At 36.2% G+C, this 23,664-nt stretch overlaps 2 protein-coding genes across 2 annotated transcripts in view; one reads left to right on the top strand and one right to left on the bottom strand.

Moving 5' to 3' along the window:
- The first annotated feature begins 996 nt into the window (after nt 1-996).
- LOC143429829 (sorting nexin-4) lies at nt 997-5,930 on the top strand. The gene is made up of 10 exons (XM_076905627.1): nt 997-1,308; nt 2,328-2,434; nt 2,574-2,790; nt 3,107-3,212; nt 3,302-3,411; nt 3,475-3,612; nt 3,776-3,986; nt 4,204-4,336; nt 4,492-4,606; nt 4,683-5,930. Exons 1-10 carry the CDS (start codon nt 1,231-1,233, stop codon nt 4,731-4,733), a joined length of 1,266 nt encoding a protein of 421 aa, XP_076761742.1. The 5' UTR covers nt 997-1,230; the 3' UTR covers nt 4,734-5,930.
- A 3,614-nt stretch (nt 5,931-9,544) lies between these two features.
- Tup (LIM1_Isl and LIM2_Isl domain-containing protein tup) overlaps nt 9,545-23,664 on the bottom strand; it is a 72,428-nt gene continuing 58,308 nt past the window's right edge. Inside the window, exons 3-6 of the mRNA XM_076905413.1 lie at nt 21,759-22,063; nt 13,169-13,470; nt 11,893-12,099; nt 9,545-9,876 (exon numbers count right to left, since the gene is read on the bottom strand). Of these exons, the coding sequence (XP_076761528.1) occupies nt 9,652-9,876; nt 11,893-12,099; nt 13,169-13,470; nt 21,759-22,063 (1,039 nt within the window). The 3' untranslated portion in view covers nt 9,545-9,651. The remainder of the gene's footprint in view (nt 9,877-11,892; nt 12,100-13,168; nt 13,471-21,758; nt 22,064-23,664) is intronic.

The raw sequence follows: 23,664 nt of genomic DNA, 5'->3' as shown, positions 1-23,664 counted from the left end.
GTAAAATAGTTTTAGAGCAATAAAGTAAAAAATTTATATATATACAATAATTTCAAATAAATAATTCATACAGAAATGAAAATTCCTTTTCTTATTAACCAAAAAAATTAATTGAGAAACTGGAACTCAAATCTTTTTTTATGGCTATTATTTTAAAATCAGGAAATAATTGACGTGACCTATATTATCATACGTCGGTAAAAGTCAAATCGCAGTCAGAGTCTGCAGGGTTCTTTCTTTATAGTCCTAAAATTTTATAAATTATATAAAATAATATTAATCAATTTAATATCTTTTTATAGAATATATCAAACACAAACATATCATATTAAACTACAGGTTTAAATTTGTGTATATGTAAATTATTTATATATAAATGAAGATAGAAATATTCATGTAACATTAATTGTTAAATTAATTATTAAAGATTGCATTCTTATGATTGTAAGGTTTTTCTACTAGTACTGAATTTTAAAATCAGAACGTTTTAATCGAATCCTGTACATTAGATGAGTGATAAAAAATATTAAATAAAATTATTATATTAACAAACATCAATTGCAATTTCGTAATATGTATTAATAAGTCCAGAATATTCCGAATATTCCAAAATAAATACTAATTAGAAATATTTCAAATAAATTGCACAGTATACTTATAAATTCTCTTATAACGCGATACGGATTAATCACGTTATAGAAGAGTTAACTGTACAGAGTTATCTTTATCCCTCCTCCAAGTAAGAAATATTGAATTTTCCTGTGCACGATACATCAACAATCAAAATAAGGTAGTTATTTTGTACACGAACATCGAATTTAACAAACATGCGCAAATTATACCACTTCTTCTGATCAACTATATGCAGTTTTGGAAATTTAACGGTACCAACATAATCCCCCAAAATTCCCTAGAATACGATCGAAAATTTCGCGAGGTGCGATTATTGGGAAAACGTAATCGCGTTTCAAACGGATTTCTCCAGCTGAATTAATTACTCAAACATTAGAAACATGCTCGAACGATGGTAAGAAAATAGCTGTTCTGAAGGGGCAACGATAAAGTGCATCGTTATCGGCGTTTCGAAGGGAGTTTAGCTCGGTGCAACCTGCAGCGCTCTATCGAATAAACTGGCAGTGGCACTATCAGTAATGGTGAAAGTAAACGTGATGTGAAAGGTTTCGAGAAGTTCCTTCGCCGCTTCGTAGATTTTTAGGCCGGCTCGAAATCATGGAAGAAGTGTTTCAGAACGGAAATTATCAGAGGGAGGCGAACGCGAACATGACCACTATGGAGACACAAAAAGAGGTGAGATACTATTTGATTGCTTGTCCGTTTCAATTCGTCCGCCAAATCAATACGTCGTTTGATACTATATTTTAAACGTCTGCTGCCTCGAATGATTTTCTGGTACCGATATTGTCTAACAACTATCATAAACTACAAAATTACATCTATTTACATTGAAGAAACGATAAATAAAGGAATAGATAGAGTAATTGGGAAAGAATCGAAACGATGCGCAGTGGTTCTCATACTTTGTTATGATCGATACAAGTTTTATATCTTCTTTCGTATCATTTCATACAACATTCTTAAAAGATAAATCGTAATTGTTTCCTTTTATCGTTTAATTTGTACTAGACTTACGCAGTGCCATATTTTCATACGTTAATTTTACTTAATAATTTTAATGAAACCATTTTCAGAATGTTACTTTAAAGTATACTTTAAAGTGTAATATATTTAAAGTAAATACTGTGTTGTTTGGAGAAAATTGTTTGTGTAATTGGCGTGAAAACAACTTTCTTATTCGACTTCGATAAATTTCGAAGTAGGTCATGCGAGTTGTTCGCTTGAGCACCGCTGTTCAAGTGTTGGCGGCACATACCTATGGTATGTGCACGCGTTTATGGAGGGTATTTAAACCTATCCGTGATATCTTAAATGGGCATGCAGGCACTAAAATTAGATGTCATTAAAGGACATTATTCTATTGAATGGTTTAATGCGGATGCTGCGAATTACAACATTTTTCGCTCTTTATTTCAGGGACTAAATCTATAATTAAGAATTATGCTTTTGTTCGAACGTAATTTATTATTAATGTTCACCGTTAAAAATAAATTTACGCCTTATTAATATATCGAAATAATTATTTATATAGATTCTATAATAAATGGAGTGTGTAATAGTATAAATTTAAAATCCATTTCTTGGGCTTGTTATTTTTATATAAAAATCTACCTTTATCATTCATAAATATATTAATAGGGCAGTTGTGTTTTTACACCTTAAATCCTTTATTTACATGTATCGTGCATTAGGATTCATTGTTCGACCACATGGAGATCTCAATAGTCGAGACTGAAAAGCGAGCAAACGGAGCATTGAATTTACGAGAGTTTTATACAGTCTACCTCATTGAGACTAAGTAAGTGCAAATAACATTTTTAATAATAAAATGAAAGTACAGTAAATCCTCAAGTACTTCATATAGGTACTCCTTAGTTACTAATTTTTAATAAAAATTATTTCAATCTACAAAGAGCATGTAATGTATATTGTTGCAGAGTTACTGATCCAGATTTTAAAGGTGCACTCACCAAAGTAAGTTCTCTGTGGCGCAGATACACAGAATTTGAACTGCTGCGAGCTTATCTAGAAATTTCTTATCCGTATATTGTACTGCCTCCGTTACCAGAAAAAAAGGTTTTATATGCTTGGCAAAAAGTTACAACCGATACATTCGACCCAGATTTTGTTGATAGACGTAGAGTTGGTCTTGAGGTATTTTATTCAGAGACAGGATGGTTTATGAATCAATCATCAGAATAATTGAGCTGGTTCTGATCATTTAATTAAAAAATATTGCACTCATAATGATTTGAGACTTTATTATGGAAAAAATATTTTGTTCGTATCAATAAATTCTTTGTATGGTACAAATAAAGTTTTGTTTGAATTTCTTTGGTAAATTTCTTTGGTAGACTATAAGAATCAGTTTAAATATTATGGCAATCAATTCATAGACCATCTTATTTACATAACAGTTTTATTTACAAAAAAACTGTGATCTAAAATATGTAATTATTGTTTTTTAAAGAATTTCTTATTGAGGGTAGCCTCGCATCCCATATTGTCTCGCGATGAGCATTTTATGGGATTTTTACAGCAGAAAGATGGCTGGAGGGAAAGCATCAAAGAGACTGGTAAATTGTACATTTTCTTAAACCAGTGCTTATTAGTTATTTGTATTCATCCATCGCAAATATTATAGCCATATATATTTTTATAACAGGTTATTTACAATTAGTGGAATCAAAATTAAAGGCACTAAGTGTAGCAGTGCGACTAAGAAAACCAGATAAACGATTTGAAACAATAAAAAATTATGGAATTGAACTTCAGGTACGTTCATTATCGAGCATTAATTAAGGGTTGAATATTGATAATATTCTCTTCATATTTCAGAATAATTTATGTAATCTCCTCCGAGTGCGTGCGCGACTTGTAGAAAAACAACACAGTCTGTACAAATTACATACGAATTATGGTCGTGTGTTCAGCGAATGGAGTGCCATAGAAAGGGAGATGGGTGATGGGCTGCAGGTATTTAGAGTTTATACTATAGTGTCATTTTGCACTATGTATTTAGAGAAATTAGAATAATGTGTTTTATTTTATGTAAAATTTCTATATGATGAAACGTAATTAAGATGCACTATAAGTATATATATTGCAAAGCGCACTGCATTACAGCTTATTTTCTTAGAAATCGGGTCACTACTTGGATTCGTTAGCAGCGACAATAGACACAACTCTTGAGGAAGAGGAACTAATAGCAGATCAGTTGAAAGAATGGTTGTTTGGGGCTTCTGCACTGCAAGCGGTTGTCAAACGGAGAGAAGCGTTACAATTAGCCAAAGACGAAGCTCATGATGCACTAACTGCTGCATTCGAGCAAAAAGAAAAAGTTATACAAGGTTCTAATCTATAATAAATATTATTATAGAGGTGTACAAAATTATCGTCGGTTCTGTTAGCACATTAGCCTTTCTGGATAATATCTTATAGCATGGATAAAATATTGCTATCTATATGCAAGTCTCGTACTTGCTATATAATTTTGCGTATCCTTAACATTACTATTAGAATTAAAAATAAGGAAATTAATTAATATAATGCGATTTGTTGTTACAGGCAAATCGGGTTTAATGTCACGATTATTTGTTTCCGTTGATACGGAAGAGGTTCGTGAATTAAAGATGCTACAATTAGAACAAAGAATCGCACAGCATGAAGAAACAGTCAAACGAGTGGATGAAGATTTAAAGTAACGTATTTGGTTTCAATATTTTGTACACATATATACTCGTGTCTGGAATAGTAACTATTATACATTTTGCAAAACTATTATCAAAGTTAAGATTAAGTTTTATTGTTATTATTATTTTGCATTTCTCAACATCCTATGCGTAATATTTTCAGATCTTTCTCCATTAAAGCAATGATAGATATAGAACGATTTCAACACCAAAAAGTAATGGATTTAAAAGAGATTTTAGCAGCTTATTGTATCTTGCAATTTAAACTTGCTAGAAAGGTAATATTCTGTACGCTACTAATTATGACTTAACGATAAAGATATAGACTAATGCGTGGAATCCATATGATTGCAGGGATTGCAAGCTTGGCAGCATATCAAGAATTGCCTGGAAAGTATGCCATAAGAATCCTTTATTATCGAAGCTGACACAGAACAATAATCGTTCCCACATCTCTCGTGCGATATACATTCCTATATTTGTAAGCTCACTCATACTGTACGCTTATTATTACATGAATGTACAAGATTGTTTCTATATATTTAATGTTAGAATAGATAATATATTATAAATATATATATATATATATACATACATAACTATATATACACACGAATTCATGTTGGATATATAGATATGTGAAATATTATTTAATATTTATATGTATTTAGTATGTTCTTGTTGTACGTGTAAGATATAATTAACCAATTACGCGAATGTTCAGGCAGTACTTAAGGATCGTCATACGTCGAGATGCGTGTGATTTATATATAATATAAATCACCATGCGAAACTTGTAGAATGTTACTCATGAAAGTTGAAAATATCGTTGCTGTAACTTTTTTATATACCGTTTTCTATCTGCTCGACAAGCTTTAATTTGTTGGTCGGCGAGTAAATCTCTTGGTTGTACCTTATTTATCGATACAATTGTTGCATTTATTTTTTCGTAATTTATAGAAATTTTTAGCGTTATCTATGAAACATAAAATTTAAGATTCGATATAGTATTTTTTACACGTAAATAACTACGTTTTTCTATGTCGTGTGTATGATTTGTAATTACCGTAGCTCCCCGTATTTGGCCTCATGGTAAAACGTAATCTAAGAATGCTGTGTTTCATTCAACAGCAGACTGAAATGCGTACGAGCTTTCGTAACGATTTACTTTGTTTCCACAACGATTTATTTATGTTCACAAATTTTACAGTGTCAAGTTAGACTGCATCTAAAATCGATGGATGTCTGTTATACAAATGTTAAAATTTTACGATAATTCCTATATAATAATAACGATCTTTGAATTATTAACTCGACCTTCTAGTTTGATTTTTATATTTATAATTCTATTCCGACTATACGCAATATACTTAAAAGTTCGACACACATATGTTACTCTTGATGATTTTTAAATACACTTCGTCTACTAATACTCTTGCAATCGATAAAACAGTTTACGTAAAATTAGATACGACAAATCACATATTTTTTTCAACAAATATCTAATATGTACAATATTTATAAGGAATAATTCATGTCATTTTTAATGAATAATTAGCTTGAACTCGATTCATTATAATACTTTCGGCAACAGTTAATTATAAAAAATTCATAATTATTTAAATAAAATAAAACTATCGTATGTGGTACTTAATTATTAAAAACCACTCTCCTAATGAAAATATATTCTTTTTTATTCCCTTTTTACAGCTTTTGAATGTTACAAAATAGTATCGTTATTTGAAATTTAAATACGTTTATTTTTTACGATCAAATTTAGTAGTTCACAATTCAACTAAATCCAGAATAAAGAAATAGTAGGAACCTGATATCCTATCGTGTCCCACGCAAATGTATTCTTCATTTGTTTATGTATTTTGATCTGTGTCCAGCGAATCTTTTCTGCACTCGATGTTTGCAATTTCGTTAAGTTCGTAATATATTACAAACTATGCGAAAATAGACGTGCGTTTAAGATCATTGCTTCACCGTTTTTAAAATCATTTAAAAAGTGTAGATATTTACTAAAACTACGTTCACGAGACAGCTTTTATTTCCAGATCAAAGTTTATGTTACTCATATATAGAATCATTTTCATAATAGTATAATTAATAAATTTATACAAAATATTCAAATACTTTTACTGTGTATATAAATTTTACCTCCAACCCCCTCTCAGGATGAAACAAATTAAAAAAAAAATATCTCCGTATTCCCTATTCTTCCGTCTTTAATTCGCAAAATCTCTAAACCGTGTTCAAAGATCACAATAATCGCTACGAAACGATCCTGTAACGAAGTCTTCGTACAATAGAAACGAAAGGACGATCGAAACGATACTTAAAGAGGTATACTTGGTAAAGGATTGGCTCGCAAATCAATCGACAGACGAGTGGTTTAATTGGACAGTTTATTATGTGTGTGCGCCGGTATAGAAATATTATACAAATCCGAAGACGATTCGAACAGATTACGAAAACGTTAGGTCTACGGTGTTCTCCTTTTCGCAACATGTACATTACAAGAGGAGCGGTGGCGGTGGAACGATTCTATACAAACATCTAAACGAATCACCACTAAAAACGAACCACTAATTAGCGACAACGAGGGATAGAGGGGGAAGAGGGTGGAAAGGAGGAGTAGGGTGGCGGCTGTAAGGGTTCGTAGGGGTTGTTATTTACAATTTTCGGTGCGTATCGCGTGTTCATGTGAAACTCCGCACACTTTGGTATTTAATCGAATGTACATAGGCTGCGCTTACGCGTACGACTTATTAAAACGTAAATCGAGAGGGGACGGGAGGGAGGGATGGAGGGGAGGGAGGGGAAGTGTGCTATCGTCGATATTACTTACATCTTTTTGCTTTTTTAAATCGTTTATACGTGACTCGGCTATTCTTGTATTCGATATTAGGAGTTAGACGGGCGTCTTCACTCGAATTTATAGTGGACATAACTATATTTACAGGTTTAAATGATCGTTTACTTATTTAGGTCTTTTTTTTTCTTGTTTGCAACGATACGTGGTCGGACGAACAGAGTTGGACATTTTTATTATCTGTTTCACGTAGGTATCGTCGAAAATAAATTTCCATGCGTTTTTATAGGGGTGTGGTTTTGGAAATCGAAGTAACTGGTGACGAATGAATTTTTTTTTTATAGAATGAATAGCTCGTAATGTGTCTGTTCGTTTATTTAAAATAGATTTGCCTGTTTTTGTAATTACTTTCTTTCAACAAGTACGTGTCTGATGGGTGTAACACATTTTACGAACGAAGCAATGAATTTTTACATGAGTTTGGAATGAATGAGTACGAATACAGTGTACAAGTAATTTATGCGAAATAATTTTTGAATTTTAATACGTATCGTTTACATTTTTAACATACTTTACACTTTAAAAGTTCTCTTATCCTGTTTCGAACAACATTTTGTCAAATTGTTTGAACACATATCAAACGTACCAATAAAAATACAATTTTTCATTTCAAATGTAAAGATTCGTTTAATAAAATCGTCGAAATGAATGTTTTCTTATTCGTGGTTCACGTAGATTAGCAAATACGCCCAACTCTGCCACCGACTGAGCGCCCCCTTATTATTTCCATCGCTGTCTCTCTGTTTGTGATAAAAACACTCTTTGGTCGTTCGAACTGGCTGAAATAAAACTCGAAATAAAGAATCATCGGAAGCGTACAAGATACGTAAGCGATCAATTCGTTCGAAACCGGAGACGATTAATAATCTCGCAATTATTAACAAGACGACACCTTGACCTAAGAACGATTCACATTTTTACTTATTGCACCCCTTCACCCATCAGCATACACTGAAATTGCGTAAACAATGAGAAGAAACGAATTAATCCTGTTCCTAACGTGTTAAATAATTAAATAACTCTATACCACCTAACGTCGACAATTAATACAGCTACCGTTCTTACGTATTCATTTCGCAATTCCTCGATCACAATTTAATCGACCCACAACTTCAGTGCGCAAGGGCGAAACGTCACTCGAAAGTATCGATGATAATCGTAAAATTGAAACTCGATCAACTTATAGTCGGCTACTTCGCACGATCTCTCGTCTATCGTCGATCGTGTTCACGCATACACCGCGTTTCTTAACTCGCAAGCGTTTGATTACACACTCTACCGTGAAGAAATCGATTCACAGGGGGTGGTGGTTAGCCATTACTTGAAAATATCGCCGTTTCACCTCGTCTGTCTCGCTTAAATACCGTTAAACATTTCGCAACGAACGAACGATCGATCAATCCGTTAAATCGACAAGTCTGATCGCCGATATCGTTCGTGAATCATTATACACAATCTACCTGAGATTTCTCGCGAACGGACGCGTTCGTCGTTGAACCTCGCCGATTCGCGATAAAAATGTTCAGTTTTGCGAAACATCGAGCGCGACGCTTGCGATCTCGCGAAATAATACATTAAACAATTACTCGTCTCCCCTCATCGTTTCGAAACGTAAATTTTTAATTCCCGTTTCGCATATTTTACAATTATTCCCGATCGTTTCCATTCACGCCATTCTCTAGAATCGTTTCCTTCGATCCTCTGCTATTTAAGCTCGTGTTTATCTGGAAATTGTACCGTTTCTCGAATTAGCCTGATTCTTTTTTCTCGAAAATATCAATGCTTCTTAACCCTTCCGCGCGTCGATTCGAATTCGTTCGTTCGATCGATAAAAATTAATACGAATGTGTAAATACGTGCGTTCTCACTCCATCTCGATGAAGAATGAATGAGAATTTTTCGATGAGATTGTAAAAAGTGGACAATTGTAATCAATAGTTTCGATTCTTAAATTTAATATTCTATCAATGAAATTTTTATTTCACACAAAAATGATATTTAAAATTGTATATCGATGTACAATAGCTAAAACAATATTTGACATTTTATTTTGAATGCAAATTCAAAATTGCTCTTATCAAACCTTTTAAAAACTCGAAGCATCGATTTCAACATCAAGATTCGTCGATCATTGACGTGTTCGATCAATGAATCACCAAAGAGGAGCAATTTAATCATTGCTATTTTTGAAAACCACCGATATTTCTTTATTAACGCAAGCGGAAGCGTGCGAAAGAATAATATAAAATCGCGTTGGGCGCGAAAGGGTTAACCCCTCCATCCGGTAAAGCCGCAATATTTCCGAACCGCCTGCTCAATCCGTTCGTTCATAGATCGTGCATAGTCAACCTATTTGTTCTCGCAGACTACGATTCTCTTCAAGCACTTGTTAAAAGAGGACCACGAAGAAAGCGGACACTTTCGTTCTGGCCACACTGCACAACACTATGGACTTCCTGTATCGTGGTGGAGCGAGTCACTGTCACTTTCGAGGTAAGTCACATAGCTATCCGTGCTGTCCGGGTGCTGTCCCATGTCTGGGCCACCGCCGCTCGGATGGTGTGGTCCCGGGGGTGGCGGTCCGCCGCCTCCGCCGTCGTTCATCGGCCCACCGTGCATCCCCGGCGGTGGCAATTGCGGTGGCCCGCTGTGAAGATCGTAGCCGTGCATCTGAAACGAGACACAGTTTACGGATCTTTTCACCAATCACCAAGACTAAACGGAACTGGGACCTTCTTGGTACCAGAGAACTACTTATCTGCAACGTGGTCACGTATCTAATTTTGTTATACGAGCAATAATTGTACGTTTTTTTGAGTTTGAGAACGGTTTGAGAAGGATCTTTCCAAATTCAAGTATTAGAGGGCTTTTGGATTGGCAAATTGATTGAACGGAACTGGGACCTTCTTGGTACCAGAGAACTACTTATCTGCAACGTGGTCACGTATCTAATTTTGTTATACGAGCAATAATTGTACGTTTTTTTGAGTTTGAGAACGGTTTGAGAAGGATCTTTTCAAATTGAAGTATTAAAGGGGTTTTGGATTGGTAAATTGATTAAACAGAACTGAAACCTTCTTGGTACCAGAGAACTACTTATCTGTACTAATTGTACGTTTGTTTGAGTTTGAAAACGGTTTGAGAAGGATTTGTTCAAATTCAAGTATTAGAGGGGTATTGGATTGGCAAATTGATTAAACAGAATTGGAACCTTCTTGGTATCAGAGAACTACTTAGCTGCAACGTGGTCACGTATCTAGTTTTATTTATTATACGAGCAATAATTGTACGTTTTTTTGAGTTTGAAAACGGTTTGAGAAGGATTTGTTCAAATTCAAGTATTAGAGGGGTATTGGATTGGCAAATTGATTAAACAGAATTGGAACCTTCTTGGTATCAGAGAACTACTTAGCTGCAGCGTGGTCACGTATCTAATTTTATTATACGAGCAATAATTGTACGTCTTCTGAGTTTGAGAAGGATTTTTTCAAATTCTAGTATTAGAAGGGTTTTGGATTGGCAAATTGATTAAACGGAACTGGAATCTTCTTGGTACCAGAGAACTACTTATCTGCAACGTAGTCACGCATTTAATTTTATTATACGAGCAATAATTATACGTCTTCTGAGTTTGAGAAGGATTTTTTCAAATTCAAGTATTAGAGGGGTTGATTTTGGGTTGGCAAATCGATTTGATGAGGTTTTATCTTCGAGAAAATTAGAATTCTAAAGTCATTTATGTGAACCATCATTTTTATATAGAATAAAAATACCATTAATGGTTTGTTAACGTTATTTTATTATACTTTTGGTTTTCTAGAGTTATTGCAATTTCTGAACAGATTAATTATAAATAAAATTGGTTTTTAAAACGTATTGATTGTCGTGTTGGTTAATTTAATTGTTTTAGTGAACGATGCGAGTCAATTCCATCGTGCACTGTACGTATGTACTCCGCTGTTCTGTTACCCCATTGTCACCCACCTATGCCGTCTTTTTTCTCTACTTCCGGTGATACCACAGTTCCGCCGTGGAAATTATAATTCTGCTGTGAAAATTACATTTCGATACGTTATTCGTTTCCACGATATCGTTGTACGAAGTCTGTGGATATTAGTTAAGTTATATTAAGTGTAAATTGATGGATATGAAAAGTAAGCTGAGGGATTTTTATTGCTGCTAGTCTAGTTTTCTTTTGAATTTTACTATAAAGAAAAGAACAAGTTACTGTATGCAAGTAATTATGCTTCTGTAATACTCAAAGTGTGACAATTGAAAATGTATCACTATAATTACTACAATTTTATTTCAAATTTCTTTATGTTAACAATTATTTATGTAATTTAATTGCTTTGAGGAAACTGCTTTATGAAATGAACGAGTAATTTATATCACTAAATGAATTTTTTATTCCACTATTATTATTCTAACTTTTTAAAATTCCATTCTAACTCACGAACTACTTTATTTAGTGATAAAATTAATGTGAAAAAAATTAAATGGTATATTTTGGGATATAAAGAATTCTAAAATAGCAAAGTATTCGTTATCTTTCAATTTTAAATTAATATGTATGATTTTATAGAGTAAGAGATTTTCAAAATTCGTACGCTTATTATTTAAATAATGATTAAATAATAAAAATGCTATGGCGGTTTGTTCAAGTTTTCATTAGTAATTAATCACCTGGGATACAAGATGATGATAAGAGGAAGCGTTAGGGTCCATCCTGTCCAAATCAGTATGGAGGGCGAAGTCAACGAGAGCTTTCCACGGGGGTTGATAAGCTTGCACTTCGAGCGGCGTTATCCCTATGGAGCTCTCGTGTCTCACGGGACTACTGGCCACCATAGGAATTCCATGCATCCCACCAAAGCCTAATTTACGGCCATCCTGAAACATAAAAAACCTTCATTTGTTAAACAGTTACTTCGCATCCAAAAACGACTATAAATCCTACGATTACGCCTTGCTTTAAATACCTCAACGAGTCATATCGATACTACCAAGTGTGACATTAATATTGAATTGAAATAATTTCTACTTTATTCGCATTTGGCTGAAAATTGAAATTATAGAAAGAATAAATTTTTAATATGTTAATTAAAATTAATTTATTGATTTATCGTTTGAATAGATGGAAGACATTGTATAGCTTTGTGTACGCGACTGTAATATCGCAAGCGTAAGTTTTTTAAGCGCCTACAGTACCATAAGCGTAAATTTTCTAAATGTCTACAATATCATAAGTGCAAGTTTTCTAAGCACTTAAAGTATCTCGAGCGCAAGTTTTCTAAGCGCTTACAGTGTCACGCGCAAGTTTTTCAAGCGCCTATGATATCAAACACGTAAATTTTCTTAGCGTTTGGAGTATCTCAAGCGCAAGTTTTCCAAGCGCAAGTTTTCTAAATGCAAGTTTTTTAAACGCTTACAGTGGCAAGCGCAAGTTTTTCAAGCGCCTATGATATCAAACACGTAAATTTTCTTAGCGTTTGGAGTATCTCAAGCGCAAGTTTTCCAAGCGCAAGTTTTCTAAATGCAAGTTTTTTAAACGCTTACAGTGGCAAGCGCAAGATTTTCAAGCGCACACGATATCAAACGCGTAAGTTTTCTAAGCGTTTAGAATATCATAAGCGCAAATTAAAATTTTCTAAGCTTCTTAAGTATTACAAGCGAAAGTTTTTTAAGTTCCTACAGTATCACAAGTGCAAATTTTCTGAGCGTCTACAGTATCGCAAGCTCAAGATTTTTAAATGCCTACAGTATCACAAGCGCAAATTATTCAACTGCAAGTTTTCCAAGCGCTTACAGTATTACAAGCTCAAATTTTCTAAATGCCAACGGTATCACAAGCGCAAGGTTTACAAGCGTCCACAATATCACAAACGCAAGGTTTCCAAGCTCGTTCAGTCGCGGATAACAGTGAAAGAGTAGTCAAAGAGTGGAAAACTCGCTGGCTTACCTTTTCCTGCATCTGCTGCTTCATGGCGATCGTTTTTTTTTTATCCTTGCACCGTTTGTTCTGGAACCATACCCTGATCACGCGCGGGCTCAGCCCTGTCATCTCGACCAGCTGCTCCTTCATCAACGCGTCCGGCCGCGGATTCGCCGCGTAACAAGTCCTCAGAGTGTGGAGCTGCTTCTCGTTCAGAACGGTGCGGACCCTGGTTGGTTTCCCGTCAGAACCGCCGCCGCTTTTATGGCCGCCCGACCCTCGAGTACCACCCACGCCAGCCTTGTGCGATCCACTCTCGGACCCGGAGTCTGCGAACAAATCAACGCCACCGATTACACGCGTCAATCTTTCCAGCTTCCATTTCCCCGCCACGATCTCGATCCGCGTTTCCTCTCGTCGTCTTTTGACCGTTTGCCAACCGAGCAATTTCGAGGAGTCTCTCGCGCCAGAGACGCTTGCGGCTTTCGTCAAGATTTAAACAGTGTACCATTGTTCGCTGATTTTTGAAAATAACAATTTTTGTGGAATTATAATTATTGGTGCTAAATGGGTTTGAGTGAGTTTTGAAAAGGATAATACTTGTTATTATATTGTTGTAATTTAGCTTTTTAGGGACACTGTTGCATGTGTACCTTTGGTTCTTTAAAATTATCGTAAATGAAGAGAAAATTAGGATTTGTTAAAGATTCATTACAGGATCACAGTGAAATTAAAACGCTTAATGATTAAATCAATAATTTTTTTATATTTCAGATATATGGATACTGGTGGCCTACAGTTTACGAAAGCTATGGAAGCGTTGCTTGCCTTGTATTTTCTAACAATATGCGATCATTTTTGTTAGAAGATTCATAATGCATTTATTTTAGGATCAAAATAGATTATCCATTTCTGTTATTTCTAGTGTTTGTTTAGATTTTATGTGGAATCGCAGCTTCCCTATTAACAAATATCACCGTACGCCTGATTTAAACAATAAATAAAATTTACTAATGTCATACAAAAATATATATCAATACTTCACAAATTTAATAAAAATTCTTAGACCATATCTTCCCCCAATTACCTTCCATTTTAGTAAAATACATCATCAGACAAAAACGAACAAAGTTAACTATAAACACAGCATGAGAAATCACACGTGAAACCAAAAGCTATTCCATACACGATCATGGAGTACCTAACTGCCCTACCAGAAATTTACAATTCCAGTAAAGCTGTACAAACAACTCCATATGAATATTCTAACCTTCGAAATGATCATATTAACAAATTTCAACGTAGTCGATACTTAAGAAACGTTCAGAACCATCTTACGATCGAAGGTCGTGGCAAACATCAGGTTCGAGTACGAGGAGGACGGTTCGAGTGTTCGAAGCGAAACGCCGTACGATTTGGAACTACTTCGTTCGCGTACAAAGAGCGATATTGTCGAATCTAATTCGTCGGGTGTTTGGGAAAAAGCCAACGTCTCGGTGGAAGAGCGACGCGACTAAATCAGGGGAATGCAGAGTAGAATGTCCGGCCGCGACTATCGCCCTAACCGGTCCTGCAATACGCTCTTCGCCAGCTAATGGGAGATCCGGATAATGGTTCAACATGGCGGATGGAGAACGCGAAGACGAACGCCTGCTGGCTATTCGAGAGGCCAGAGACAATATTGTCGATGAGCAAACCTTGGCCACGATTCCGTGATCGGTACCGGGTCCACCGGGAAAGGTCAAAGACGTCTCCGAGGGCGTCTCACCGGTGATCGCGTGCGATCGAAAAAAGTTTCCGTGCGTCGACCGGTGATTGGGCCGCGGCGGTTTACACGGAATCGTGCTCAGGCTTGAATTCGATTTTGCAACAGTTGCGTGTATGCCGTTGGAACCGTGGAAATCGTTTAAAAACGATTGAAAAATGCGAGCAGAGGTTCCAAGTATTCCTTTCGTTAGCCTCTGACACTAATTTTAGAACTGTCAAGAACTTATGCAGTCAGTGGAGATTGGGTTGCGGGTTTTTGGTTTTGTATTGTTTCGTTTCTGGGAATTTCTTGCTACATGCGTTTGACGAATGCTTGGTTTACACTTGGAGCATTTGTTTTTTAATATTTGTTGTTTGGTTTTGATCGGGGAAAATTGGTATATCTGCTTTAATCGGTTGTAGCTTTAATGTTAAAAATATGTTAGAAATTGGATATGAATTTATTATATGTCTTTTCGTGCATTTTGTATTTCACTTTAGCATTGTTTTTCTGCAATTTTATCGATTATAGAGAATCTCAGTTCGAAACCATCAACTTGATTTTAACAAATTCAATAATTTTCATAAGTCATTTAATAATTTTTGTTATCAAGTACTGTAACAAAACACTGTAATTGCAATATTTTAAAATAGAAAATACTGTATCCAAATATTTTTAAACTATACAAAATCTATAAAGGTTCGTTCGATTTATTATTAATTATTTTTAAACATTGAGAATTCCAATCTTAGAATTTATTAAGATCCATTACTATTTACGAATTCCAATGAAAGTTAACGTGTATGTACACAAATAATTTTACTTCACGTAACTTATTAATGGATTAACTAAATTACTTGGTACCATTACAGAATTTGTCGCTAGATTTTATTTATTTAGTGGTAATCGTTTAATTATAATATCATCCTGAACATAATAAATCACGCACTGACCCATCAGTGCCACGTAAAATTAACTTTGAGTAACGATTAATAATACAACGAATGAATTCGACTATAAAAATGACGTTAATTAATTACCATTTACGGATTACAAATATGTTTATTCGTTATTATAAGCAACTTTTCTCTAACGCCGTTTAAATACAATTTAAGTTACTGGAAGATGGGTGTAGCGTTGGTCCAACGGAAAAAATAGACGACGCGTTACATCGATAACGTTTTAACGGCTGAGAAGAGCGGAAGTGCAACGAGACGAATACAAATTTATCGTCGGAAATGAAGCGAAAATAATAATTAATAGAGTAACAAATAAGCTTCCGTAGAAACTAGAAATTATCAACACCATTGATTTATTACTGCAACATGTTCGTTCATTTCTATCTAATTTAAATCCACATTTATAGCTCATTCATTAATGCATTAAGTATCAACGTATTTATAGTCCTGCATTTAAAATTAGATCGCTTTTGAACGAATACGAGTGGTGCTGGAACGTCTTCTCGTCGACGTACAAACCAGAATGGCACCAAAAAGTGAGAACGAACGGAAAACCTACATTGTATCGCGTACACGCAATAATATCTCGCGAGACATATGTCGACGGATACGGCGAACACTTTTTCGCAGCAATTCGTATGACGCGCAAAACGCGCGACGATCCACTTTATCTGCGCTAAAAACAGTTACACCCCGATGAAACAAGGTCGTTAATTGAAGAAAACAGAAATGTGTATCGCGAACGGTATCGCGGCACGTCGATAATGAAATTTCTTTATATCCGACGGTACAAGGGAATATCTTTATGGTTACCTATCCTCTATAACCGAAAGCTAACCCATATACGCGCGTCCTCCTAAGGTCTCTCCTTTTCCTCTTCAACCAACATACGTATATAGTGTTCAATATGCGCTAAAAGTGCGTGAACACCCCATATCCATGTACTACAACGGTTTATCTCATCCATTATCACCAGACGAGCAAATAGAAATTGCCCGATATTTATGTCGAACTTCCCTACAAACCGGCACGGGATATAAAACGAACCTCCCGGCCCAGGACTCCCTTGTTAGCCGCGGTCGACTCCGGAACGGCTCTCCCCGCCGTGGATACAAAAAGTAGAAGTAAACGTGAGTGGCTAGGCTGGGGGAGGGGAGGAGGGGGAGGGAAGAGGAACGAAGGAGGCGAAGAAAAAACAGCGGTAGAAGAGAGGCACGAACCTTTCGGACACTTTTTAGCCGGCCAAACAGCAAAACCCATATGTAAACGGCTGGACGAGGGACGAGCGTCGAATTTCATTAACTCCCAATTAACGAGTAATAAGTAACTCGTGCCGCGATAAGGATCCAGTTTCCTTGGCGGTGTCCTTCGGAAGGATTTTTGGTAGCCGCGCGGGGCCGAGTGTTTGCGAACGGTAAGACGAAAAGGCGAGCGGGCAAACGAAATCCTTGTGTCTATTTTTCAGTCCTAACCAAATAAGCGGCGACAAAGGATGAACCGCGGCCCGTACGGGCGGAGATAAAAATACGAAGGAAAGCTGAAACGTTGCCGCGGGAGTGGCTGGCGGACGACGGTGGTAACCGTCGACGAAATCACTGCGCAGAGTGGAACTGATTATTATTAACGAGCCGCGTTGCGTCATTTATCGCTGTTTGCCTATCGCAGGCGCGCGTCTGCGCGTCTCTCAGAGGGTAATGGCGGCATTCGCGGTGCTACTTGTTGGCTGGAAGAATTCTCGTGCTCTCGCGTGTACCGCGAAGGAGGACACTTTTCTGCTCGACGAGGGGAGCTCGATTAATCGTTAACTGGACTTTAGCGGACGGTTCGTTTCGACACTGACTTCGAATTACTTTATTACACATAGATTCGAATTTTAGAATTTCAAATCATTTCTAAAGATTCTCAATTCATTTCAATGCATTTCTTAAGATTAAAAGACAAGGAAAAATCTATGCACTAGCAACAATTGCAAAGGAAAATTCTAACATTCTACACTTGGTTCGAGTTTGCTAAACAATTGCAGTAGCATCTCCAGGGCTCGCGAAGCATCCCATTGATAGAAAGTCCAGAACCTTCGTCGAGTGGAAATATCAGCAATTTTCAGGGGGTACAGCGTAGAGTTTTACGACCGACAGTAACTGTACTTCGAGAAGCGTAAAATACCGCGGGAACAGTCTACGCACGGCCGAATTCGTGGACCCGTCCGCCCGTTAAAACCGAGCGGAAAGGAAGCGACTCCCGGACGGAGGTGATGAAAAAAAGTTGGATAAACCTCCATAAATAAAAAGAAGGAATGAAGGTGATCGTGCGTAGTTATGTGCGACGGTAGTTGGCAGAGAGGTGCTACATTTGACACCTCGGCTCCACTGTAAAGAGTTGTCAAACCACTCCCGCCGTGGCCCGCGGGCACCGTGCATCGGGAAAAAGACTGTTTTTAGGCGGTACGATTTCCACGAGGTAGCCGAGTGACAAACACCCGTGGAAACTACGCGGCTCGCGCCGCTACCTCCACGAAATTGTTTACGCGGTAATTAGGAGAGGACGTCCCAGGCTAGCCCTCTGTGTACCGCTCTATACAATTCCCAATTATCACCGATTAACCGTCGTCGTGCCAGGTCGTTAGAACGGCCGTCCAAATATAATTTATCGCCGCCGCGTGTAAATAATGAATTAGTAATAGCGGACGCGGCCGTGTATAAATAATAAGCGACGGCGACGACGACTCCCGGCGACTTTTTCTTCTCGCTTCTCGACGCCCGGTCGCGCACTTTCCTGTCGCCGCGTTCTTTCGACCAGCGACTCGCCAAACGTTTAGGAACGACCCGCTCGCCGGTGTTTGCCGAGGTGTAAGCTCGGTAGAGTTTGCGGATGCCTCCTCTGACGCCGTGCAACCACGGAATCCGGGAATGAAACTTTTCGTACGACGGTGCTCGCTTCTTCCTGGGATTTGAAGATGGTTAGGGACACTCGCGTTGATTTTCGAGCCGAATTCGTGGAGGCATATTGTTTGAATTCGTTAAAGGTGTGCTGATGCATTTTATTCTCTAAAATAATATGACTGTTATGGCTTTTTTTTTTTGGAATTTTTCATTTTTATGGGCCATTGTTAATGTAATAAGATTGGTATCTACAATTAAAAAGAAATAAAATATTTAAAAAAATAAAGATTTTGGAGACTTTGTGAATGTTGATTAATTTATCCCTTGAAATTAGACGATTTTCACAAAAATAGCTACCTGCTTAAATTTTGCTTACTACAGAATATAAATAAACCATCAAATCTATGTAAAATTAGGATAGATATGATAAATTATTATACTTGTGTTGAATTTTTTGTGAGGTTTTATCATATCTCTTATATATTTTTAGAAATAATTTTATGTATTCCATAAATAAACATTTTGTAAGAATTCTCTGAACACATTTTCATATTTAATATAAATTTATGACCATGCAACCGTGGATAAGCAGAAAATATGAATTGAAATTTAAATTTTAAATTTTAATTTTGAATATGTGCTAATAATAGCTACAAACGTAACTGATTAATCCAATTGTCTATTTTTATCTTTGCAATACTAGCATTTGATAAAATTTAAAATAAATATGCAATAACATTTTCAAGGTTCTGTTCAGTGACTTAAAAATTACCATGTAAAACTGACAATGTACAGTCTCACATGAATAATAGCATTTACATCCAATTTTTTCATGACTTTGAATATTTATATAATATCCTATATCAATTCTAGACCGTGGTAATGAAATTGTCCTTACATCTTTCAATCCTTACTTCATATTTCAAACGATATGGAAAATTTTCGAATGCCAGTGAGAGCGAACGTGTGACAATAAATGCTTTACGAGCGAACAACTTTTTGAACATCGAGTCTGTTCACCATCTCTGGTCAAATCAACGTTCTAATCGCAAATAGAATTTCCTCGAATTTTGTGGAAGGTGACTCGACATGAGTGAATAAAAAGGAGAATTAAATATAGATTTCACAAATATAAGTTACAACAAAATTGAAGAGCTATATTTAATATAATTAGTAAAGAAAATTGTTTACAAATAGCAGTCGAGGAACTGTCTATTAAAGTAAACTTGAAATAAAACACTTTAAATAGTAGGAAGTTGGCAACGCAATTGAAGAATAATTCGCAGTATAAAAGATTAATATTCTGTAACGTGAGTTCAGAAATGATAATTTCTTAACTACACCTGTACCAAAAGAATTGTCTCTTAAATGGAGTTTCGTATGAAAAAAAAGTGCCACCTTCTCATATATAATTGTGCACAAGGAATCATCGTTGCAATTGCGCGACAAACTCCTTGAATAAATATTAACATCAATAATTATTAATTACTAAATATTTCTCACTTCTTAAAGCGTTACTACTCAACGCTACAACTTCGTTTTTAACAGCAAACGTAACTTCGCATCCCACCAATTTACTTCCAAAAAATTCCCTCAAATTCCCAAACGAACGGTGAAACATCTCGCGTAAGATTGACACGTCTCGCCAATTAGCTAGCCTCGTGTCCTCCGCGGCAATTAACACCGCTAAGTCAGCCAGGACAACGTTCGTTAACAGGATAACGCCTGCGTCGCGGCGTAATTGAATTACTATCAGCCGCGCGAAGCCTTATTAGATATTTAATCCAGCCGATCCGCAGGATGCGTGCGCTCGCATATTAGAACGGCCAGCTCGAGGAACACCGTAATCCCGTGTAATCCCGCCCCGCAGAAGGGAACTGGTCAAGCCTTTCGGGTCTTAACGGCTTCAATTATCAACACCTAATTATGACCGGTGATCCTAACAAAACACGGTTATATCAGGTGGACCCTTTGAGTTCCAACCCTCGCTAATTTTCCCTTTGTGCCCTGATAGTCCTTGTCCAGACAGTGTAATCCGCAAATACGCCCTGCCCTTTCCTCGACGTGATAAAAGTCGCGACACTGTCGTTCGTCGTTTGTGGGACTCTGTAGTCTGATCGATGTCGTTGACCTTTGGTTCCATTTTCTTCTTTTTTCTTTTCTTTTTGTGTTCAGTGATAGCGAATACGACGATATCGACGACTATGTAATTTGTATTGCTTTAAGTATGAATATTGTTGGGATTTATTAAGATTCTTTTGTATTTTTCACATAATTTGAGTGTTTAAGGGTTGGAGGGCGGACATTTTGGATTTAAGCGTGAGAGATGGAGGTAAGGTTATGGAGACATCGATTTTCAGCTATTTAAAAAGTTTCAGGTTGTGACGATTTTGGATTGCCTTGAGATCGGTTCAAATTTCCTGCACCGAAATTGGTATTTTCTAAATATGGTATTTCGTTTAAAGAACACGAAACGATCTTGATGTAATCATGGAAAACTATAGCTAAAAATTTGTTGCTTTTTTAGTGATATTCTATGTCTATTGCTTATCGAAATTAGTTGATTTGAAAGCAATTTCGAAATTTGCAGACATGCTAAGTTACATTTTCTTGTTTTACAAACTGGTCACTTTGAGGTAAAAGTTACTATCTGTTTTGAAATATCTTTAATTTTTATAAAATCATAATCACTTCTCAAATTAGCCTCGAAACGTTGAAGTTTAACCAGTTAAACTGACTCGTACGAATAGTTATTACTTCAACATCTTCTAAATTTCAATAAACACGTTCCCCTTTGCAAGTCCCAAAACAACCCCCTCCCAATTATAACCTATCAAACTATTCAACCATCTACTATAAACACCAAAAAATTCTTATTAAACACCAAACGACACATTACACGAGACGTGTTCATCCTGATCCTCCACGTCGAGTTTTATTCGTACTTCGCATCGAAGTACAGGTTTCAGGCTACGCCCGTCCCTTTTCGCGCAATTCGGGATCAATAAAATAGAGGAGAGAGTTTCCATTACCTGATATCGAGCCGTCGTTGGGGTGCAGATGATGATTATTATTCATAAGGGATGCGTTGTTGTTGTTCTCGCTGCCAGGAACACCGCCTGGGCCTGAGCAGAGTTTCCCACCCTCGAGGACGTCGTGATCGTGTCTGCAGAAGAGGCCGTCCTGTCTCAAAGCGAACTCGTCGCCGGGCACCAGCTGCCTCATGCACGCCGAGCATCGAAAGCACTTTATGTGATAAATCTTGCTCTTTGCCCTCATCACGTAGTCGTCCTTGCTGAAGCACTCGCTGCACTTGTCGCACTTCGTCCCGAACAGCCTGCAACCAATTCTGAATGTTACCGACTCCTTCGCCACTTGTTCCAATAGATCTCCTTCTTTCGTTTTCCATGCGATTCGAATCAATACTGTCTAATTGTTGTTATTATCGCGACTGACGAACGGATTGATAATAAATTTAGGAATACTGTTTTTTATAAACCGTTTTGTAAATATTAACGTTGAACGAAGGGAGACTCCTTCGCCACTTGTTCGAATAGATCTCCTTCCTTCGTTTTCCATGCGATTCGAATCAATTCTGTCTAATTGTTGTTATTATCGCGACTGACGAACGGATTGATAATAAATTTAGGAATACTGTTTTTTATAAACCGTTTTGTAAATATTAACGTTGAACGAAGGGAGACTCCTTCGCCACTTGTTCGAATAGATCTCCTTCTTTCGTTTTCCATGCGATTCGAATCAATTCTGTCTAATTGTTGTTATTATCGCGACTGACGAACGGACTGCTAATAAATTTAGGAATACTGCTTTTATAAACCGTTTTGTAAATATTAACGTTGAACGAAGGGAGACTCCTTCGCCACTTGTTCGAATAGATCTCCTTCTTTCGTTTTCCACGCGATTCGAATCAATTCTGTCTAATTGTTGTTACTATCGCGACAGTCGAACGGATTGATAATAAATTTAGGAATACTGTTTTTTATAAACCGTTTTGTGAATGTTAACGTTGAATGAAAAGTTTTGTGGGAAAGTTTGAGAAGTTTCTTTGGGTGAGAAGTGTTTTGATGATCGAGAATTGTTATTATTATCGCGACAGTGGAACGGATTGATAATAAATTGAGGAATACTATTTTTTATGCGTTTTATAAATGTCAACGTTGAACGAAGAGTTTTGTGCGGAAGTTTGAGAAGTTTCTTTGGATGAGAAGTGTTTTGATGATCGAGGTTTTATTGCGTTGTTATTGCTTTATTGCATGTTAATTTGTTTCATCGATTATTATTCAGGATTCATGCGGTATTTATGTAAATGAATAAAATGATTGGAATTTAAGTTATGTTTGTTAAAACGATAATAATAATTGGAGAGATGCGAATAGTAATGTGCACAATATCAGTGTAATAGATATCATAAACAATTTCCAAGGAAATTGTGTTTATTTCTATAAATTTATTGTTCTCCATTTATTGACTGGTAATTAATGTTATCGATGATAGATGAAATCTAGTAGCAAACCAAATTCAAGATTTTTTCTTCGAAAGAAGTGATTATTGATTAATACAAAAAAGTACAAAATTCATTGTTAATTATAAGTTTGAACAATTTTAAGGAACCATTAATTCTCCTTCTGATTTTTAATTTTTAATTAGTATTCTAATAAACCATACAAATCCTATTAATTTTAAAACAAATAATATTAACATTTCTTCGACTGAAAAGAATTTACGAAAAATTTTAATTATATTCTTCCCTTTTAGTTTACGAATCATTACAGTATTACGACGTCAAATATAATTCAGCGACCCATAAGAATGCATACGACCCAACGATCTCAAGTCAAGGAAATCAAGTACCGCAAAGTGATATTAGCGAAAAATTCGATATTTCAAAAACCAGATCGAATCCAGAGGCAATAATAG

This window comes from Xylocopa sonorina, chromosome 12 (assembly GCF_050948175.1).
Source record: "Xylocopa sonorina isolate GNS202 chromosome 12, iyXylSono1_principal, whole genome shotgun sequence".
NCBI classification, from domain to species: Eukaryota; Metazoa; Arthropoda; class Insecta; order Hymenoptera; family Apidae; genus Xylocopa; species Xylocopa sonorina.
Note: the sequence above shows the minus strand (reverse complement) of the source record. Positions and strands in the feature narration are given on the sequence as shown.